Source organism: Chinchilla lanigera, unplaced genomic scaffold, assembly GCF_000276665.1.
Source record: "Chinchilla lanigera isolate Chin_1 unplaced genomic scaffold, ChiLan1.0 scaffold00073, whole genome shotgun sequence".
Taxonomy (NCBI): Eukaryota; Metazoa; Chordata; class Mammalia; order Rodentia; family Chinchillidae; genus Chinchilla; species Chinchilla lanigera.
This window is the reverse complement of record NW_004955474.1, coordinates 2066124-2086513: the sequence shown is the minus strand read 5'-3', so window position 1 is coordinate 2086513 and position 20390 is coordinate 2066124. Positions and strand designations below refer to the sequence as shown.

The 20390-nt window shown below is 39.3% G+C and overlaps 1 protein-coding gene across 2 annotated transcripts; it reads left to right on the top strand.

Annotated features, from left to right (window-relative positions):
- The first annotated feature begins 224 nt into the window (after positions 1–224).
- Positions 225–11855, top strand: Ibsp (integrin-binding sialoprotein). Of its 2 annotated transcripts, none has more exons than XM_005401333.2 (7): positions 225–333; positions 3070–3137; positions 3233–3283; positions 3375–3452; positions 6790–6855; positions 10060–10224; positions 10776–11855. In XM_005401333.2, the coding sequence occupies exons 2-7, from the start codon at positions 3084–3086 to the stop codon at positions 11337–11339; spliced, it is 978 nt and encodes a 325-aa protein (XP_005401390.1). In that variant the 5' UTR covers positions 225–333; positions 3070–3083; the 3' UTR covers positions 11340–11855. The 2 variants fall into 2 exon arrangements, with proteins under 2 accessions (XP_005401390.1, XP_013358247.1); XM_013502793.1 differs by having other exon boundaries at positions 330–419.
- Positions 11856–20390: the final 8535 nt, after the last annotated feature.

The following is a 20390-nucleotide window of genomic DNA, read 5'->3' as shown; positions in this document are numbered from 1 at the left end:
ATCCAGTATATTATTATATATATTTGGAATTCAAACTATTCATCTTCCTCTAAACCTTCAATTAAATTCCACAATGCAAACATCTTGGCACTGGAACTACGTTTCATGTTTATTCAACTGAGCTTGTGTCTTGAAAAAGTGTTGGAGTTTGGGGGTATTCTGGTGAGAACCCACATTCTGACATCACCTTGGTCACGACAGTGATTGGCTGCTGAAAGGCAAGGAGAGATTTATAGCAAGCAAGAGCAAGTGAATGAGGGAGAGGGCTGGGGAAGCACTCAATCTGTGTCTCTCACTGGTCAGCCTGTCTGCTTGCTCCAGGACTGCCACAGGGTAAGACTCCTCCTGACGGCTTCAGCCCTTAGGCTCAGGCACTCCACACTCTCATCTCTGTCCTGGCTTTGAATTTTTATTTAAATGTGAGTCTCACTGTAATGTGTCGAATAGCTATGTTATTTACTGTTCGCTTAGCCTTAAACTAGTCCCTCTGACTTTAGATTCTTTCCAACAGGCTTAGATTGTTAACCTAAGTATGCAAATAAGCTCTTAATATTAGGATCATGAACTGGAAAATGATACTTCTTGCTTTCTATTTCTGTTCATGATAGAGTGTTGTTTGTTTTGTCACTGTGATGCATTCAACATAAACTGGCTGAAATATCATTTTGCGTTTGTAAATTTGCCTGGGTATACTCAGATCTCTCTAGAAATTATACCGAGTCTGTGCTTCAGATATATGTAAGGTATTATACATAATATTTCATAGTATTAATATCCTATAGCTCAAAAATCATTATGGAAAATATATAGTACTGAATAAATAAGTTATTTTGGTAGCTTATCATGTTCTTCTCAATAAAAAAGTGTAATCAGATTCTCAAAAATCGTCCTTCAAGAATGCCTGAGTTAGTAGTAGCACATCACTACAGATGTGCTTACTTTTTCATGAATCATAAACTAAATAAAACGAGATTTATGGGGCAAGCAATTGCTCCATTTGGTTCTTTTAAAAATATTACCCCTGCCATGTTTTCATCCGGCTATTTTATGACTTTTATGAGAAATTTCTGTAATCATTAGCTCTTTCCAGAGTTCTATGTATTTAAGATTTTACTTTTATCAAATATTTTAAATATCCCAGGTGTTTTCACGGGCTGCATAGCGATAATCTTTGTGTTTGCTGTTGGACTCGGCCATGGGGGCCGCAATGATCAAAGCATTACTCAAAGCACCACCATAGCCATGCAAGCTTCTTTAACAGGTGGACCGAGCGGACTGTGGGGAAGTGTGCAGCATCAGAATCAAAAGGCCCCCCCTGCCACAAAAATGGGGTGTGACGTAGGAGCCGGCCCCTCCCCCTTCTCTGTATGTTCATGAGGGTCAGATACTCAGTATGGATGCAGTGGATCTTGAGTGATGAGGACAAAAATCCCCAATCTAGCTGCAGTGTACAATATATGGCACAGGCTTTGCACATTTTAGATACTGCCTTTCTGTGTTTATGGAGTGCTTTTATGTGAGAGCTCATGTATACACACACACATGTGCACGCACGCACACACACACACACAGTGTATTCCAAGATATTCATAGAAAAACAGTCCTACCTCCTATTTCACAAATGAACCTTTGTTGTAAAACCTATGCACAGAAGCTGGAAACTGCTTGGAGGTCATTGCACAAAAGCAATCATTTAATCATACTGTATTCAGGTTTTGCCTAGTTTTTAATTATAAACCAAAAGAAGTGTGTTTATGGAGAAATTGTCACCATCATTACCCATTGCTAGCAAAATATTGCCAAACTGTCATTAGGTATGAGACAGCGCTATCAGTTATTTGTATCTAAATGCAAGTGAGCAGATGCTAGTAGGTCTTCCGCTAAGTTTGTTCAACCACTAGATAATAGAATTTTTAATTAATAAAATTAATTTTAAAATTTATTTATTTATAATAAAATTAAAATAGAGAAGTATTTCACTGCGTCCTCATACTAATGAGGAACCTTTGAGGAAAGGAGGGTCTGTATGTGACTGCAAGGCCCAGGGAGGTTAGAAACTATTTCTACTTTGAGAGTCGCATCAGTTGTGCCATGGGATTGCAGGCTCCATCAATGGTTGGCACCCCAGAGAATCTCTGATTCATCGTATGAGACTCTGCAGAACTTTTCTCATCAAAACATCCTGAGACACAGCTATTGAGAGTTATAAGCCATGAGAATAGTACTTCACATGTCATGCCCTGCCCCCGCACATACATGGGAGGATACACGAGCTCATGTACACACATGAGCGCGCACACACCCACTCACAGTATTCCAATATATTCATAGAAAAACAGTCCTACCTCCTATTTCACAATTGAACTTTCATTGTAAAACCTATGCACAGAAGTTGGAAACTGCTTGGAGGTCATTGCACAAAAGCAATCACTTAAACATACTGTATTCAGGTTTTGCTAGTTTTTAATTATAAGCAAACAGGACACCTACCTACTTCCACAGTTCAGTCCACATAGGTGACTTGCCCAGGTCAGTGATACTAAGATGCTCCTCACCTAGTGTGAGCACTATAAATCTTCTAAGCTCCTTGTAGTGAGGAAACAGCCTTTCAATGACAAATCACAGCTGAACAGGCTAAAAGCAAATACAAAACTCAGCAGAACTCAGATGGGTAAAGTCAGCCTTCTATAAGTCAAAAGGAAAGAACAATTTGAAAACAAAAGCAGAAAATGGGTTTTGGTGGGGTTTTTTGGTTTGTGTGTGTGTGTGTGTGTGCATGTGCTTTGTGTGTGTGCTCATGCACATGTGTGAATGCTTGCATGTGCATGTATGTATGTACCTGTGTGTGTTGTTTGCTTTGATTTTGTTCTGGAAAGTGAATGTAGGGCTTCACACACGCTAGGCAAGCGCTCTACCATTGTACTACAGCTCCAGCCGAGAAACTGGGTTTTAATCAGCCCAAATGTTATTCAGACAGAAGTGACAAATTAAATATCATCTTTGGGGATGAGCAAAAAACCAGGACCTCAATTTTAATATTTATTAATCTTACCACTTCATTAATTTCAGAAATCATCACCAAAATGAAGATTGCTTTAATTTTGCTCAGCATCTTGGGGATGGCCTGTGCATTTTCAGTAAGTTCTTTATTAAAACCTGATACTTATTTTTCCAATGTAGCATTTTGATGTAAAAGAGAGTATAGATAATAATTACATTCTCTTTTAAACAGATGAAAAATTTGCATAGAAGAGTCAAGTTAGAAGATTCTGAAGAAAATGGGGTAATTGACCATAGCATTCTTCCTTGGCGTAGATTTGCTTTGGATTTATTGAGCCTCAAAAATGAATATAACATTCACTTTGTCTGTGCAGGTCTTTAAGTACAGGCCACAATATTATCTTTACAAGCATGGCTACTTTTACCCTCCTCTAAAACGATTTGCAGTTCAGGTGAGTATGAAAATTAATTTTCCTTTTCACCTATTATAACCTCAAGTGATCAAATTTAACATCAGAGCACTTGAATTCAACTCCCAATGGATTCACCCAGAAAGACTGCTCACTAGAGAAAGCTGGTTTTCACATAATACAGTTAATTTCTGAATTTGTTTTTTTTTTTTTAAACAGAGCTATGTACACACAAATCATTTAGGCCCAATCCAGACTGACGTAATTAAGCTGAGCACCTCGGCACACCGAGTTCAGGGTTTTAGCTAACTTACTGACAGAAGAGGACTATTTCTCAGTCACTCACAGACCCGCAAGAAGTTCATTGTCACGTAGCAGCTGAGCTAGTAGTGTCACATAGCTGACTCATCTGACAATTCCGAGTTTTCTAATTGGGAAGGGGAAAAATTGACTTCGTAAACAGCAGCGACCTTTAAGAGGCTCCTTGGTGAGGGTAATTACTACAATTTTCTAACCCTTTAGCCTGTAGAGATGATGAGAGCTGCATGTCACACATTGCAGGGGAATTGTAACAGACATACGGCTCAAGCAGTGCAGAGGAAAGAGAAACTCACAAAGGGCACTAAACAGCTTCTGAGAAAACCAAGACATTCCTAAAATTTGTAAACAAAAAGGAAAATAAAATCCTAAAAATAAGAGTTTCCATTTTTGCTCGGTTACCTGTGAAGAGGACTTTGGAAAACTGGAGGGTGTGGTATACAACAAACCAGACACCACTATTTTTATCACTGTACAGTTCAGATTCCAAGCACTAGTTATGCACCCTTGGACCCAGGACTCCTGGGACCCTAAAGCAGCTGAGACGCTCAAATTGCTGCGTCAGCGCAGTGGCTTGGCCTTGCGTCTCACCATGTGACAGGCTGACCCCACGAACACAATGGTAGGAAAAAGGCCATTTTAAAGTATTTCTAGCACCATCATAATTACGGGAGTTTGTGTGGCCACAGAAATATGAGTATAAATGATACAAGAGTTGTGGGTTTTCAGAATTGTCTTCCATTGCTTGGTTCACCTCAGGCCCAGAAATAAACTGCTTATTTGGAACTTTGTTCCCTTTCTTAAACTAAAGAAAAATGATAGTAAATTCAAGTTTCTGACTAGCTCCTCAATTTTTCTGAAATATCTGATAGATATATGCGTTCTCACCTAGATATTTTTATGGATATGTATGATGTATGTATGGTCCAACTAAAATGTCTATAGTAAAACGATGTTGGGAGAGGTTAAATTTTCATTACTGACAGATCCAAAATTCTTAAACCTTAATATACAAAATTTTCACAAATTATGTGTAGTAGGTCTATTCCAATTAATATACAATTTGTAAGATAATTTGTTTAAAATAAAAAACATGTCTCCTGATCCAACTGTCAACCTAGTATTTATGACCTATTTTCCTACTTTACAAAGTTTGATGACCCTTAAATATATTAAATTAGACAGTGTCCAAAATTGTCAACCTCAAATGCATTAAGCGGTACTGGCTTTGAAATTCATGTCTTATTCAGACAAACCTGTGTATATACAACCATTTCTGAGATACCAGCCTCCTGGAAATATGTCATATGGGTTTTGCCTCCTATAGCTTACCTATCTGCTAGGAGGAACCCGTAGCAGATTTGTCATCAAGTGACACATTGGCATAGGGCGTACATGAAAGGATGGGAGGAAAGGGGAAAATGCCAATGTTTCAAGCCACTGTGCACAGCATTTAAGTCAGTGTCCCAGACTGAAGAGTGGTGTGGTTGAGCTACAGAGAGAAGCCAGAAGGGAACGGGCATGTAGAATGGCTAGAGCACTCTCACTGAGAAAAACAGCAGTGAGTGTGTAAATACTCCGCCCTCTATATTAAATTTAACTAGCAAGTAGAAACAGTTCATCTACAATAATGTGCTTCACGCCTGCTCTGGACTATGAAGGCACGATGGTTAAGGTCATGGCGGGGGAGGGAGGCCTAGTTATTCTCTTTCCACCTGAGGTTATTCTTGGCTGAGGGACAAGCGTTCCGTTTCCCTGGGTGGATGAGAGCTGGCAGGGAAAGCCTAGCTGAAGGAGGACCCGAGTGCTTCTCCCATCTGATTCTTAACGCAGTGCTTAGAAGCCTCCTGCAGCCATGTTCTCGCCACAGGGGATTCATGGCTGAGCTATGAGAACCAAAGCTAGAATGTGCCGGGCGGGAAATGAAAGAATCTGGAGCTGGGTATTCATTTAATGCCTGGTACGCTTAGCAGTGGTTGCAGAAAAGATAGGAAAATTGCAGATTTGGCTTGGATTGTCTTTGGTGGAAAGATAATCTCCTCTACTGTCTTGAAGGTTGACAACAGATATTTAGATTTATACTGCTTTTTAAAAACATAGTAAAGCTTGGGCTGGGAATGTGGCTCAGGGGTGAATAGCACTTGCCTGGCTTTCACAAGTCTCTGGGTTGGATCCCAGCATTGAAAATAATGTAAACCTCATTAACTTATAATAACACTTTCACATACAGATTCCTTGGTTTACTTTTTTCTCATTTCATACTAACTTTTTAAAGGGATACTATTTTGTGAATCTCCTGAATGAGTACATTTCTCTCATATACACTTACCTCATATATATAAATTAATCATTTTTTAAAAGTTTTAATTAGATAGAAAGATATTACAGGTGCAACTTTATTTTTGTTTTGTTTTGTTTTCCGGTACTGGGGATCGAACTCATGACCTTGCACTTGCCAGGCAGGCGCTGTGCTGCTGAGCTAAATCCCTAGCCCAGCAACTTTATTTTTGGTTAAATAACATTATGATTTAAATTCACCCTGAGCTCATTTATTTAAATGAATCATCTAGTAACAACTTGTATTTGGTAATAAGCTGAATGATCATTTCATTTATGTTTTAGAAAGGAAATAAAGCAATGCAATCTATGTTTTTTTCCAAGATCTGCCTTGAACTGGTTGGGAAAAATCACAGTTTGAGCTTCTGATTCCTTCTCTATGAAATTAAAACACTGGGCCTGATGTTACTTCATTCTTTCATATTCAACAAATCCCATGATTCTTTATTCTAGTTTTTAAATACAACATGTCTCAATACCTTGTCAATACTGTGGGGTTGAAAATAGAATACCCCTCATTTCATACATGCCAAACACATTTCTCACATTAGCATGAGACCTGTTCTAAGTAAATAAATCATTTAAACTGATGATATTAGTCAGTGTCAATAAGTATTTTTGTTTTACCTTATTTCAAACAGCAAGAAGTTTTAGTTGATGTTGACTATATATGTACACACATATATAATTCATATCATATATATATATATATATAATTTTTTAGGGCAGTAGTGACTCTTCTGAAGAAAATGGAAATGGTGATAGTTCAGAAGAAGAAGAGGAAGAAGAGGTAAGAAATTTTCAGCCTTTTCACAAAATAAACCAGGCAGCTCAAAAACAAACAGGAAAGTAGTCTACTGTAATCTGGGCTTAGCAAATAGCTGCTGCTGCTTCACCAACTGCCCACAGTCTACTATTTTGAACAAGCGGGATGTTATTTAAACCAAAATCAACTAAAATAACCTGTCTAAAACACCATGCAGTTTGGGTTTAAAGTTGCCTATAAGTGGTACACAAAAGCAAAAATGTCTCCATTTTAAGTGAAAGAAGTATAAAATCTGCTGAAAAGCAGCATGAAGTATTTATGTTTAGATGGACGATGAAAATCTGAGTGAATATGGTGGTAGATGACAAGCAAACAATAATCCCAAACTCAACACAAGATTTGTTTTAAGGACTAAACTTTAGAAAGTCAGTTTCTTAAGCAGGTAGTCTAAAAAAGCCTACTTATATTCTCTAGAGAGTGACTGTGATTGATCTGCCTTTCATAATTACCAGAATTAGGTTGTTTTTAAAATGGGAATTTCATGAATATTTTGTCTAATAACAAAATTTATATTTTATGGAAATGAAAATATTCAGGATCTATACACATCTTTCTAAATAGTTTTGCAAATTAGTGCAGTCCATGGCTAAAATTAATCTGCATATCTTGGAAACTGTGTTATCTTATTTATAACTAGCACTCTTGCCTAAGGGAACATACTAATTAGGATGCATTTTCCTGGATAGTCAATTATAGCTATGCACTGGTTTGAAACCTTCTAAATTCAGGTATTGGGTAGTACTCATGAATAGACAATGACAGTAAAAAAGCAAGTACATATAAGGGTCCGCTACCTTGCAAACAAAAAGGCAGTGGAAACATGAAAGGTGACAAATTATTAGTTTGGGGTTTTTTAAAGTACCATTTCCCACACCATAATCACACTAATAGCTTAAAGAAAGACTTTACAAGAATGTCATGCCAGTACCACGAAAAATGTCACTTACTAAATCCCACAAAATTCTCCCTGAAGTTGCACATAGCGATCTTACATAAAAGCTAAGCTAGAATTATCCATCTAACTATAGATATTTGCTCTACAGTGACTGTAAGTCACCTTTACAACTATGTGTCCTGATTAGACTGCATATCTTCTGACCCTGGTTCTTCATTTATGGTAGTGGATGAGGATGGAGGAAGATTGTGTCTCTTGGGACTTTAATGAAATCATGCACATGTAAAACTTTGCCAACCTCTCTCTGATCCTATCTAAATGCCTCATGATCCAAGAGATAAGAGATTAGACTTGTGTTTGGGTAAAGAATAGAGCTACACCCACTTTTGTATCTCCTCACACTAACATAAATTTTTACACATATAGTACCCTATAAATATTTGGTGGCTTTATTTTGAAACTTCAGAGGAGCAAATGCTCTGGTGATCATTCATTAAAAATAATAATAATGCAAATGTGAAGAAATAAAAAACTGGGAATCTTCCACCCTGAAGAGATTTTGGAAATGCATTCTTTCTCATTTCTTCCTGAAAATTTCAGAGACAATTTAGGCTAAGTACAGAGTCCCCTGGAATTGTGTTCACACAAGGAAGATACTTTGGCATACATTTTTTTTGTCTACTCCTAAACTGTTTCAACCTCACTTTTAAAATGTTGAAGCAAACAAGGAAATCATCACTGGTATGTAGCTTATTGAAATTTCAGAAACTAAACACACAAGTGAAACCAGCATTTGTGTACAAATGCAGCACATGTCCTCTGCTCCATGCTACTCATTAACTGATCCACACCAAAGATAACCACTATTTTGACCTCTAACAGGTTTTGGAGTATTATGTATGTAGGATGATATAACATGGGCTCTTTTATGCGTTCTTTCTTCTCTCAACTCCAGAAATCCTCTGTATTGTTCTGTCATTTTTAATCATTCTGTCTTATTATCAGGATTTCATGTGTGAATACATTAAAATGTATCATTTTTCTCTTGATGACCATTTAGGTGGTTTCCAAGTTAGGGCTATTACAAAGAGTGTTCCTATGAACATTGCAGAACTCCTGGTGAGTATCTGTGTTCCCTTATGGAGGCCATTTACCAAAAAGTTAAATTTCTGAGTCAACAGAAGTACATACATTCAGCCTTAGTAGATACAAGGAAACAGCTTTCCAAACAGATAGAATGATGTAAATTCCCACTGTCAGTGTGCGAGGGTTCCTGTTGCTCCACATTCTAATCAACACTTGTTTCTTTCAGTCAGCTAACTGACTACACACAAGTTATTTCTCCCAGTAGACCTCAAACTTTCTTGCCTGTGAAATAAGAGTACAGGACCCAGCTACTACATGCTTAGCACTCTTTCCAGGCAAGCCAATAACATCTCCTTGTACCACTCAAAGGTTTAGTCTGTTGAAGTAAAGACCAAAAATGAAAACCTAGGCAGACCTAAGGGTATCTGTGGGAACTGGATACAATTAGCTTGGACATAGCTAGCGGGTAGCTCTTGTAATAGCAAGGCTGCTCACTGAAACTGAAAAATTTACAAAGTTAACGAAACAAGTGTATTGTGCTTTGGTCATTCTGTGTCAATAAGACAAGCTAAATCTGGGTTCTTATTTGTTTGCTTGCTTGAAATCTTAAAGTTATCTTAACACTACATTCTCCTAAAATCATTTACAATGAATCTAGTTTCCAATATTCAGTGAAAGCTAGTAAGATCTACATATACAAACTCTTGGCTTTTCATATTGGCTATGAGCTACATTTGGAAATTAGTTCAATTAAACAACTCCCTAAGAACATGGAATTAAGACAAATTAATATAATGTTCACAAACATAGTGAATATTCATTGAAGAGTATCAACTTTTTAAAAAGTCTTCTCACAATAATAGAATACACTACTAAGAATTTCTTAGACTATTTATTTTCTATTTCCTACAGATAGAGTGACATGTGCCAGGTGTTTGAAACCACAAATACTTTTGAACTGGTCAAATAAAAAGCAAAAAAAAAATCTAAGACACACTTTCTTGTGGCAAATAGAAGTAGATAACTTTGAGTTCTTAGAATTGAGACGTGCAAATGGCAATAGCAGAGGCAGAACAGTGAGCTGCTGAAGGATACAAAGATTTTCCAAAGAGTGATTCACAGCTCCAATAAATCCAGAGCTGCCTTCTAACTACAGTAAGTTTTCTTGCTGTGGATGTTTTCCCCAGGAGGCTTCCAATGAGGAAGAAAACAACGAGGATTCTAATGGGAATGAAGACGAAGACTCTGAGGCTGAGAATACCACACTTTCTACCGCAACACCTAGCTATGGAGAAGAAGTCACTGCTGGGACAGAGTACATAGGGTTAGCTGCAATCCAGCTTCCAAAGAAGGTAATAGTCCCCCCAAAAGGTGAAGCCAGTTTTCTTTTCTTTATGGAAGTCCAAAGTTATCCCAACACTACACACATGGTATTTGATACTATCTTCATTAACTTGTTGAAAAAGCAAGAACAGGCATCATTTCCCTACACACGAATAAGGAAAGAGCTCCCAGGTAGTTCTCTTCCCGTGTCATCGCACTGACTTTTTATACACTAACAGAAGATCAAGGACAGGCAAAGAAAAATGGACAAAAAGATCCTACAGGGACCACTGTATCTCAGGGGAGGGAATTTCAGCACAGAGAAGGTGAGAAGCAAAGTTAGAGCAGGTAGCTCCACCCGAGAAAAGTTTATCAGGCACATCTCCCCCCATCAAAGCACACTGCCAAGGTACTCGTGTGTCAGAGCGCTCACCAACCCTTCGGTAAGTTAGCGTGGCCGCCTCTCAGTGACACCAGAACAAGGCTGTGAGCACAAAGTACTGCGCTGGACGCAGAATGGCCTTAAGTTGAGAAAATGTTTTACACTTAAATTTAGATTCCTTCGAACCTTTCCTTCCAGGCTGGGGATATGGAAAACAAGGCTACTAAAAAAGAGGAAAGTGATGAAGAGGAGGAAGAGGAAGAAGAGAACGAAAACGAGGAAAACGAAGCAGAAGTCGATGGAAACGAACAAGCTGTGAATGGCACCAGCACCAACAGCACAGAGGTGGAGAACGGTAACGGCAGCAGTGGGGCAGACAACGGAGAGGAAGGGGAGGAAGAAAGTGGCACAGAAGCCACCACGGCTGGAACGACCTTGGCTGCAGGGCAGAGCACTGCCAGCTCAAAGACAACACCCTTTCCAGATGGTGGGTTTGAACCCACAACCCCAGCTCTCGAGGTCTACAGGACCACCCCCCCGCGGGCCACCCCCCCACCCCATGAGAAGACCACCACAGCTGAGTACGGGGGTGAGTATGAGCAAACAGGTGGCAGCGAATACGACCCTGGGTATGAAGTCTACGACAGTGACAATGGGGGCCCTCGTGGGGACAATTACCGAGCCTACGAAGACGAGTACAGCTACTACAAAGGGCGCGGCTACGATGGCTATGAAGGTCAAGATTACTACTACCGTCAGTGACGGCCAGCCTAGGCTGGAGTCACCATGCCAGCTTGCCTCTGGCTACCAGTTTCCAAGAGCAACTCAGGAAGGTGCAGTATATGCAGCGTGCATGTGAAGGCGGGAATGGTGGGGCTGCTCCTAAGCGAGTTTCTGTAATTGCTTCTGCCTCTAATGGGCTCTTGTTGCTTTTCCCTGCTCTTTCTAAATGGTTGTTGTCAGTCAGGAGCATTTATCAAGCAGAACACCAACCCAGGAGATGGAATTAGGTTGAACTTTTTGCGGTTGTAGCTTTATAAATAGCATTTGTAATGTGTTCACTCTATCACTAACTGCCCAAATGTACTCTTCATACGCAAATGCTTTGAGAAGAGATCCACTGATGTTACAATACTGTATGCAATAAATGTGTAATTGCTAATCACACTACCTATCCAACACTGTATTAGGGTGGATTATCATCCTCATGTATTTTATGTGATCTGTATGTATATTCTATCTATAGGTTTTATCATAAATAAAAAGCAATCCTTCAAATGTGTTATAATTAAGAAAAACGGTAAGAGAATATTGACACTGGTGTAAAACATAGAAGAACTCTAAACATTTTCTTTTGGTTAAATCATGCTGGTGGGCAAGGTCAGCCCTACATACTAGGGAAATGGAGAGCTTTTCCTAGAGTTGTCATATTTAACAAATATAGATACAGGATCCCTGGTTGAACTTGAATTTCAGGTAAATAATTTAGAAATTTTAGTACAAGTCTTCCCATCAAAATGTGGCCTCTGTGAAATATTTGGGACATATCTTTACTAAATAAGTAATTTACTATTTATCTAACATTCAACTTTAGCTAGGTGTCCTATGTTTTTCCTGACAAACTTACCCCTTCCAATTTGATTTTAGATGTGGTAGGAGGTGGAATGGAATAGTTAAACACACACAGACACACACACACACACACACACACACACACACAAAATACTTTAATAACAATTGGCACATCTTACACTTTTAACATAAACATGAAGGCAAATTTCAAATTGAAGTAATGAAGAAGTAGGTAGTTGAAAGAAACAAGAAGAGAAAAATTTTATTCTTCTTTTACTTTAAAAGTAAAACTGGATGAACACAAGCTATAAAACCAGACAGTGTTTAGATACTGAGCCTATGAAAATGAAGTGTTGTTTCCTTAGAGCAATTCCAGTTTGATAGCTAAGAGTTGTCAGGTGTCACATGCATCAATTGTTTATTTTGAAACAATATCCAGCCTTTGGAAAGTTGGAAGCTGAGTGGATAAGCACCCTTACTATCCTTTCACCTACACTCACCGATGGTCAGTGTTTTGCCACATCTGTACCATCTCTCTATGCGCTTGTGTGTGCATGGGCACGCATGCGTCCATGTGTGCATGCACCTCTTTGCCAAACCATTGAAGAGAAGGTTGCAGACATATGAAATTTCACCCCCAAATACCACAGCACTTAGTGTAAAACAGAGTTCTGCTTGCCACAGTGCCACTGACATCTTCATTCTCTAGGGGTTTAATGTAGATACAGTAATTGGAATATGCACTGTATATTCAAATTTTCTCCATCATCACAATAATGCCCTTCCCATCTAATCTCCACAAAACTCTCAGGGAGGTATTGTCATCCTCAGTTTTATTGATGAAGTTGCTACTGCAAACAGAAAGACCAAAACAACACCCAGGAATGGGAGGCAGGTTTATTTTACATCGATGGACACTGATTGGAATCATTCCCAAAATATCAGGCCCTGATCTTTGGTGATCTAGGGCTTTTATATGATGCATAAGCAGGAGGTACAAAAGTGAGACAGAACAGCCCAGCAGTTCTCTGATTAGCTAGCAAGGTGAGATCATGTTCATCCTATCATTTCTTTATGGTCAGAGCCTTCCTTCAAGCTCCTGTCTTCCAATTCTTCATAAAATACTTTATTGTGAACTAAAGCTACTCACTGTGCTAAGGAATACCAGAACTTGTTCCTTCTAACTGTGTCTTGATAACCATTGTCTCCCCTCCCCACTCTCTGGTCTCAAGGAATCACTCTCTACATTGTTTAGCTTCCCTCATCTCAGAAATAACATGCAGTGCTTGCTTTCTTTGAATAACATGTTTAACATAATGTCCTCCAATTCCATCTATTTTGCTTCAAGTGACAAGATTTCATTCTTTATATGGCTAAATAATATTTCCTTGTGAATATACACCACCTAAAGTAGTTACTGAGTAACCACCTTAATGGCCTCAGACCATCCACCCCCATTTAGTGTACCATCACCTGGTGAGGGCCTACTTGACCATTGTGGGTCATTGTATTGAAGTCCTAGTCTTTCATGCTTTGAGACTATTCTTAGCCCACCTAAAGACCCCTATGTGTGTTCTCTAGTGTTCAGGACACTCAAAGCTTCTCAAATTTGGCAGTCCAGAAGAGCTGCATGGGAGAGCAGGTGCGCTGCGGTTTCTGGAGGTGAAACTGAGTCTTGCATGATTTCAGATGGACCACATCAGTATGGGTTGCATATGGGACCGCACTCCAGCCTGCATCTTGGCAATGTGCTCTGTGGTTCCCCCAGGAGGAAGAAGGGTCAAGCATCCTGGTGAAGAGATACTGAACCTACTTCTTGCCCACTTCTCTGTCTTATGGGAGAGGACCACAAGGTCCTTCCTCTTCCATTCCTCCAGTTTCTGCTGAGCACTGGACTAGCTCCCTGGCCTCCTTAAGATTTACCTGCAGACTTCCGAGAAAGCCCATCTGCTGGGCTATGGGTTAGAGCTGGCTCCTCAACAGCAGATGACCTACCACCCATGCCATGTGTATGTATCCCTTCTGGATCAGTGTCATCCTGTGGGATTAGGGATAAAGGGAGCTGACAGTATGCTGATCCTGCTTATTCTCTGCAAGTAGGAAGCTGCCTGACTCCATCTGAGTTCACTGCCTTCCTATGGAGGCTGAGTCCTGCCTCACAGCTCAATTATCAACCATATCACTATTTAGGGATGGCTTGACTGCTTAACCTGTGGGAAGGAATGTCCCGGGAGTTTCCATGGAAATGGGAGAGGAGAATTATGAAACTCACCCTGATTATACAAATTACCCATAATTAGCTAGGGTTTTTTTTCCACAGAAAGCATGGTGAGTCAGGTGGCTGAGCTTCCCACTAGCTTAAAATTGTAAAATACATAAACAAAGACTCTGAGCTGAGGACTGGTGGGTGATGAGTGGAAGTCCCATGGCCAAAGGGAGAAATTCACTTCAACATGGAGAATAGGTTTGGGAAGATGAAACCCTGGGAAAGAAAATAACTTGATGTTTTTTAAGTCAAAACACATAATTTCTACCCCATATCAGAACAAAACAATTCTGAGTGTTGGTAATTGTCAGGCATCACCTGGATTAATTTGGTAGGCTTTGGGCCAGGGCTAAGCTGGACATTTATGGTTGCTGTAGTAAATGCTCTGTGATGCATCTATGAGGCAACTCCCATGTGATTATGGCACCAGCTGCCTTGTTTCTGTGTGTGAGGGACCCTGCAGCATGATGGGACTCTGGGGCTCTCTCTCTCTTCTCTCTTTCACCTTTTAGTTAGAAGCCATAAGGTACAGCCATTAGTAGGTCAGGAAGCCAGTCGCCCACCTGTTCAAATACTTGGGTCCAGTCTCTAAGGCTGCCTCCCCACTTCGCCTCTGAATTCTAATAGCCACTGTCCTTCTAAACAAAAGACTCATGAGCTCACCTTAGGCTGAGACCTAACTGTCCAGGTGCCATATACTCTACTGGACCTCCTGAATAACTGTGGACCACTCAATCCTGCTGTGTACCTGTCCACCAAGCTGGGCCCACCAGACCATAATTGCCTGGCACTCACTGATGAACTGTTCTTGAGCTGACCAGACTTAAAAATGAACCCCTTGACAGATGCTGAGTACTATATAACCTGTTTGTGGATGGAAGTAACTCTATTAGGAAAGGAGTCTGATAGGCTAGATAAGCTACAGTCACCTTGGACAAAACTTGTCAGACTATCATATTGCCCTGTCTAACTTAGGGAGAAAGCCTATAATAAAAAAAAAAACCCACAAACTTTCAGTCTTGGGGACCTTGGCTAGGATCCATCCTAGGACCACTGACAGCCCTAATGTTATTGCTTCTAGCTGGGCTTTATTAATTAATTAACTGGCTTACCCAGTTCATCTGCAAAAATCACATAAACATGCCCAGCAAAGATTTGCCAGGAAAACTAAGCGAGGGGGAAAATGCAGCAGAAAATGCCCCCCAGCAAGTTTGTTAGTTGCCCAGGTAACAGTGTCTGTTACAGTTCCTGTTACTACTGTCTCCTAGAAATGGCTGGTCCCTGTGATGCATAGCTGGTCACTATGATGCATATTATAAAAACCATAGGTAGCCAAGTACTTTACCTCTGTACCTTCCCTTTGCAGACTCCATAAAAACCTTCCTCCCTGGGTCTTTGAATCCTGATATTTTGGGAATGATACCAATCAGTGCCAGCTGATGTAAAATAAATCTGCCTCCAAATCCTGGGTGTTGTTTTGATGTTTTTGCTTGCTGTTACAGTAGCACTACCTCCTGTTCTGCAACCTCATCTGTGATGTGACATTGCTACTTGTCCATCTGCAAGTGAAAACTATTCCTACACTTTTTTAATCCTGACTGCCTTGATCAATACACAGCGACTCAATGTAGCCCACAAAACTGCCCTTGTAATCTATGCTTTCTGCTCTCGAGAGCTGGAGCTCAGAGAGTAGAAGGAGAGAGCCTCCTGAGAAAGAACATAATAACAATAGAATGTGCATGGAACACAAATCCAGCTAGTGAATTTGCAACCCACCGACTGCATTGTTTCCAGAGGGACCATGTGGGAGACCCAGCATACTCTGTGGCAGAAAGAAGTCAGATGCAGAAGCATGAGGCACCATCTTGGATAACTTTGGGATGAGGGCTGCACCCACTCTCCTCTGACTGTATGGGGTGACAGGTCCTGTGTGAGAATGGTTAGCTGAGCCAACTCAATACATCCAGCCTTGAGAGGAAAGAACGATTTGTTTTTCAAACTACTAAATGTTAAGGTGTTGTGTTAAATAGCAACAGGTAACTGAAATAGGAACTAACAAGAATAGAAAAAAAAGTCTGGGTTCATGGGAATCATGTGTTATTAAATAAAAGCAAAAGAAAATAACACAATGCAGATAAACATGAAGTTAAAAAAACTGAAAAGAATAAATATGCTCTAAGTTGGTAAGAAAGGTTATTAATATGCATCCAATATGATGGATAACTCATTGGCAAATGTCATGTTCTGTCCTCTATGGAGAAGATTCTTGGTCCTGAAAAACAAAATATCAACCTCTGAAAAATACTATTTTGAGAGTGAGAGATATTTTCTCCTCAAGGCTACCCAGCAATGTGTTACAGCCACTGCCAGCAGTGTCACCATGTCCTAAAGGAAAGAGATGGTGTCATTATAATTACATTGTAACTATATCCTCCCAGTGACATTTTATAACATAAAAGCAAGTTATATTGCCCTGTTTGCTCTTTTTAAGACATGTTTCTTTTTAATTTTAAAGAGAACAAAAAACAATAAAAATGATACAGAATTTCAAAACAAGATGATAGGAAATTAACAATGGTTATTATATTAAATATTGTTGTCTTCAAAGTAGTTGCCCAGATTACCAGATATAGACATGTAAAGTTGATCAGACAACATAAGCACTGATTGTTCCTTTCAATAAGCTAATAGTAATTAGTAGTACAATTATCTTAGCTATCTTGCGTGTGTGTGTGTGTGTGTGTGTGTGTGTGTGTATTTTTCCTTCTTTTCCCCCCATCCCAGCTGTTCTTCCCTTTTGAGCAGTTTCTTTCCCTTTCACAATATCTATTGTACTGTTTGGATCTTCTCTTTGCTAGTAATAGCTGAACAACAAACAAACAGCCTGGAGAATTGAACACAGTAAGCTTCATGCTGTTCTGCGACCTCCAGGTTCTGCATCTGGCTGAAACTTTTATGTACTTTTGTTGAAATTCCCAAGCATTAAAAGAAAAAATAATAACCAAAATCAAAAATGATTTGGGGGTAAATGAGAAAAGTGGTTGTAAAGGATGTTCTAGAAAAAGTGACCTTTGCCTAGTATAAGATGAATATTCACAATCAGCAATAGATATATTTAAAGCAAAAATATTTCATTTCGCTGAAAACAGGGCCAGCACATCCGTTATGAATTATGTTTTGGAGATGAATGGGAAACAGATACTTTTACGAAATGCCTAAAGGCTTGAGAGTCTAAGCGTCTGCATGGTAAAGGGAAAATAACTCAAGAGGGGCCTTTTTCCTGCTAAAATCACCGTAAAGATTCGCCACTGAATTAAAGAAAGAAAATACTCTTTGCTGTTTGTGCATAGAAGCCAGAAATAGAAAACTAGACCATGTGGAGATGTATAGATGTACTGAGTTTGAAAAACTGTATATCAAAGCAAGTGGGCCCAGAGTAGAAGTACCAAAAATATGAGAGCGAGGTCCTAGTAATGGATAAGAAAGCAAAACAGAACCTCCTGGGGAAGGGTCCAGTAGCTAGAACTGATAGTGTAGTTAGCTAACATTTCTTATCTCAAAAGGTATTTTATTTTCTTATTAACATATCTATAAACATTTGAAATGATTATTCACACAGAAGTGAAAGCAAGAACTGAAAAACATGACCATACAACGCAAAAGTTCCATAAACCTCTGTCATCTAAAATCTCTCTGAGGAGCAACCCTGCATACTCTCCTGGCCCAGGTAAGCCAGGCTGCAGACTGCATTACTGGAGTGTCCGTTTTCTAGCCACAAAGCAGCACCCAGAAGAAAGCTCACACGCTGCCTCTTGCCCTACTCAGTTGCTTCCTGGGTTGTTTTTGTTGTTTGCTGTTTTTTTTCTTGTTAAACAAAGATGGTGTGAAGATAGATAACTTATTACAGAACCCTGGTTTTTACCTTTGGCTACTGATTCCTAAGAAATGCTATGGCAAAACTTTTTATTACCCAAAATCATCTTAGAGAATTTTTTCAAGTTTCTGAAGCTCAGTCTCAACATGGGGCAAGTTTCAAGAGGGTGGAAGCAAAATCTCTCCTTCACAGAACTGTAGCAAGTGATCGCTTTTCTCTTGTTCCCCAGAATATCTTCTCTGCAACCTTCCTGGCAGAACAGGCTCTCGTTTTTCTCTGCTTTGGTCAATTGTAGGTTCTAAATTTAAGACTCAACTTGAATTTCCTATATTTTTTTTTTTAGCTTTGAGTTCATTTTAGCTTTGAAAGCATACATATTTAGCCCCTGCCAGTTCACACCCCGGTAGGACTAGTATCTCGGTCAGTTTCTTTTCCTTAAAAAGTTTTTGTATTTTTCTCTTCCCAGAACTCATGCTTTTTCTATATCAAAATTAGACATTTTCCCATCACTTAAAGGAAGGGAACATCTCTCACATGTGAAATTTCTTTAGGAAGAACGGAAAACCACATTTTAGAAAGATCTGAAACTATAACATCAAAACAATGAAAAAAACCAACATTTTCTCAGCCCCTCCATACACGAGGCAGGTGCCTATGTTTTGCTGGATCATTCAAAATGTAAAGTTAATCCTAGGAAGAGTGTAACAGCTTGAAACACCACATGCCTTGTTAACTGTCACAGAAATTGCTGAATTATTTACTGGTCTACTGGAATATCCAAAATTTTAAGAGAACATTTTTTTGTGGCTTTCACTGGTCTATCTTTTATATCACTTTGTTGATGAACTCTCGTATTTGTTAACCTTTCTTTCTTTCTTTGGCTTTCATTTCCTTCTGCTCTTGTATATCACACAAGTCCTTAGCAGTTGGCTGAAATTCTAGGCAGGAATATTCATATCTAGAGAAGTAGACCGCTGTGTTCTCTTAAACTTCCACTCTCATTTCAATGTATCATTACTTTTGCCCTTATACTAAAGAAGTCATAAAGGCAGGTGAGAAGAGAAAATCCACAGAGGACAGAGAGGAGATCCAAATGGGAGCACCTGGTCCATTAGATTGTCACTAATAAAGGGAAGATTGAGTGGAATGGGTAATCACTTACTGAAGTCAGGAACCAGACTAAGCACTTTGTACAGTTTAATTTAACGTGTGTGTTCATCTTATGGGACAATATAGTGCGGTGGCTTTTAAACTTTCTTTGCAGTCAGACTGCCTACTGACAATTGTCACTTCCTAAGCGTATGACCTTGAGCAAGTCGCTTAAGTGCTTCATGTGTCATTGCTGAAATCAGGATGATAAAGCAGAACATCTCAGCATACATCACAGAGTGGTTTCAAGGATAGGATAAATGAATGCCACACAGTTGGAGCCATGCCAATCATTGACAGTGTAGCTTGTTACTATTGTGCAGCTGTTTTCAGAAAACGAGAGACAGAAGGGGCCAGTTTAGTTGTTTAGGCAGTGTACTCAGTAAACGTGGTATGGTATGGATTTGGACTCAGATCTGTTTGATTCCAAACATAATAGTCTCCATGTACACAATAATGTTCAAATAGTCTAAAACATATGGTTGGATGGCTCTGAATCAGCAGTGACCCTAGCCCAAGGGCTTGAATTCTAGCCTGGCGAGCATTAAAACGTCCCCTCAGGACGTTCAGAGGGGAGCTGCAGAATATGGATTAAACAAAAAAGAGAGACCTGATCTGAACTAGAAAAAGCAGCCTTCTCTCAGCCAAAACTGCCTAAGGGCTATGATTGATTAATTGGTTGATTGATCTATCTAATTTAGTAGTTTGGAAAAAATTGGGATTTACACTTAAATTTGATTATATATTGTGTATAGTATGTGAAAATTGTGTTTAAGTGTAGGAGTTATCATAAAACAGAGTTCTTACATAATCTTTTATTGATGTTTTTGCATAGATTCCAATGTAAATAAGCCCACTAGCTGTTACAATTAATTTTAGATTGAAGGGAACCTCCCCACTAAAATCGTGAATTTGGTATCCATTTTGGACAAAACAGATGAACAGACAATAG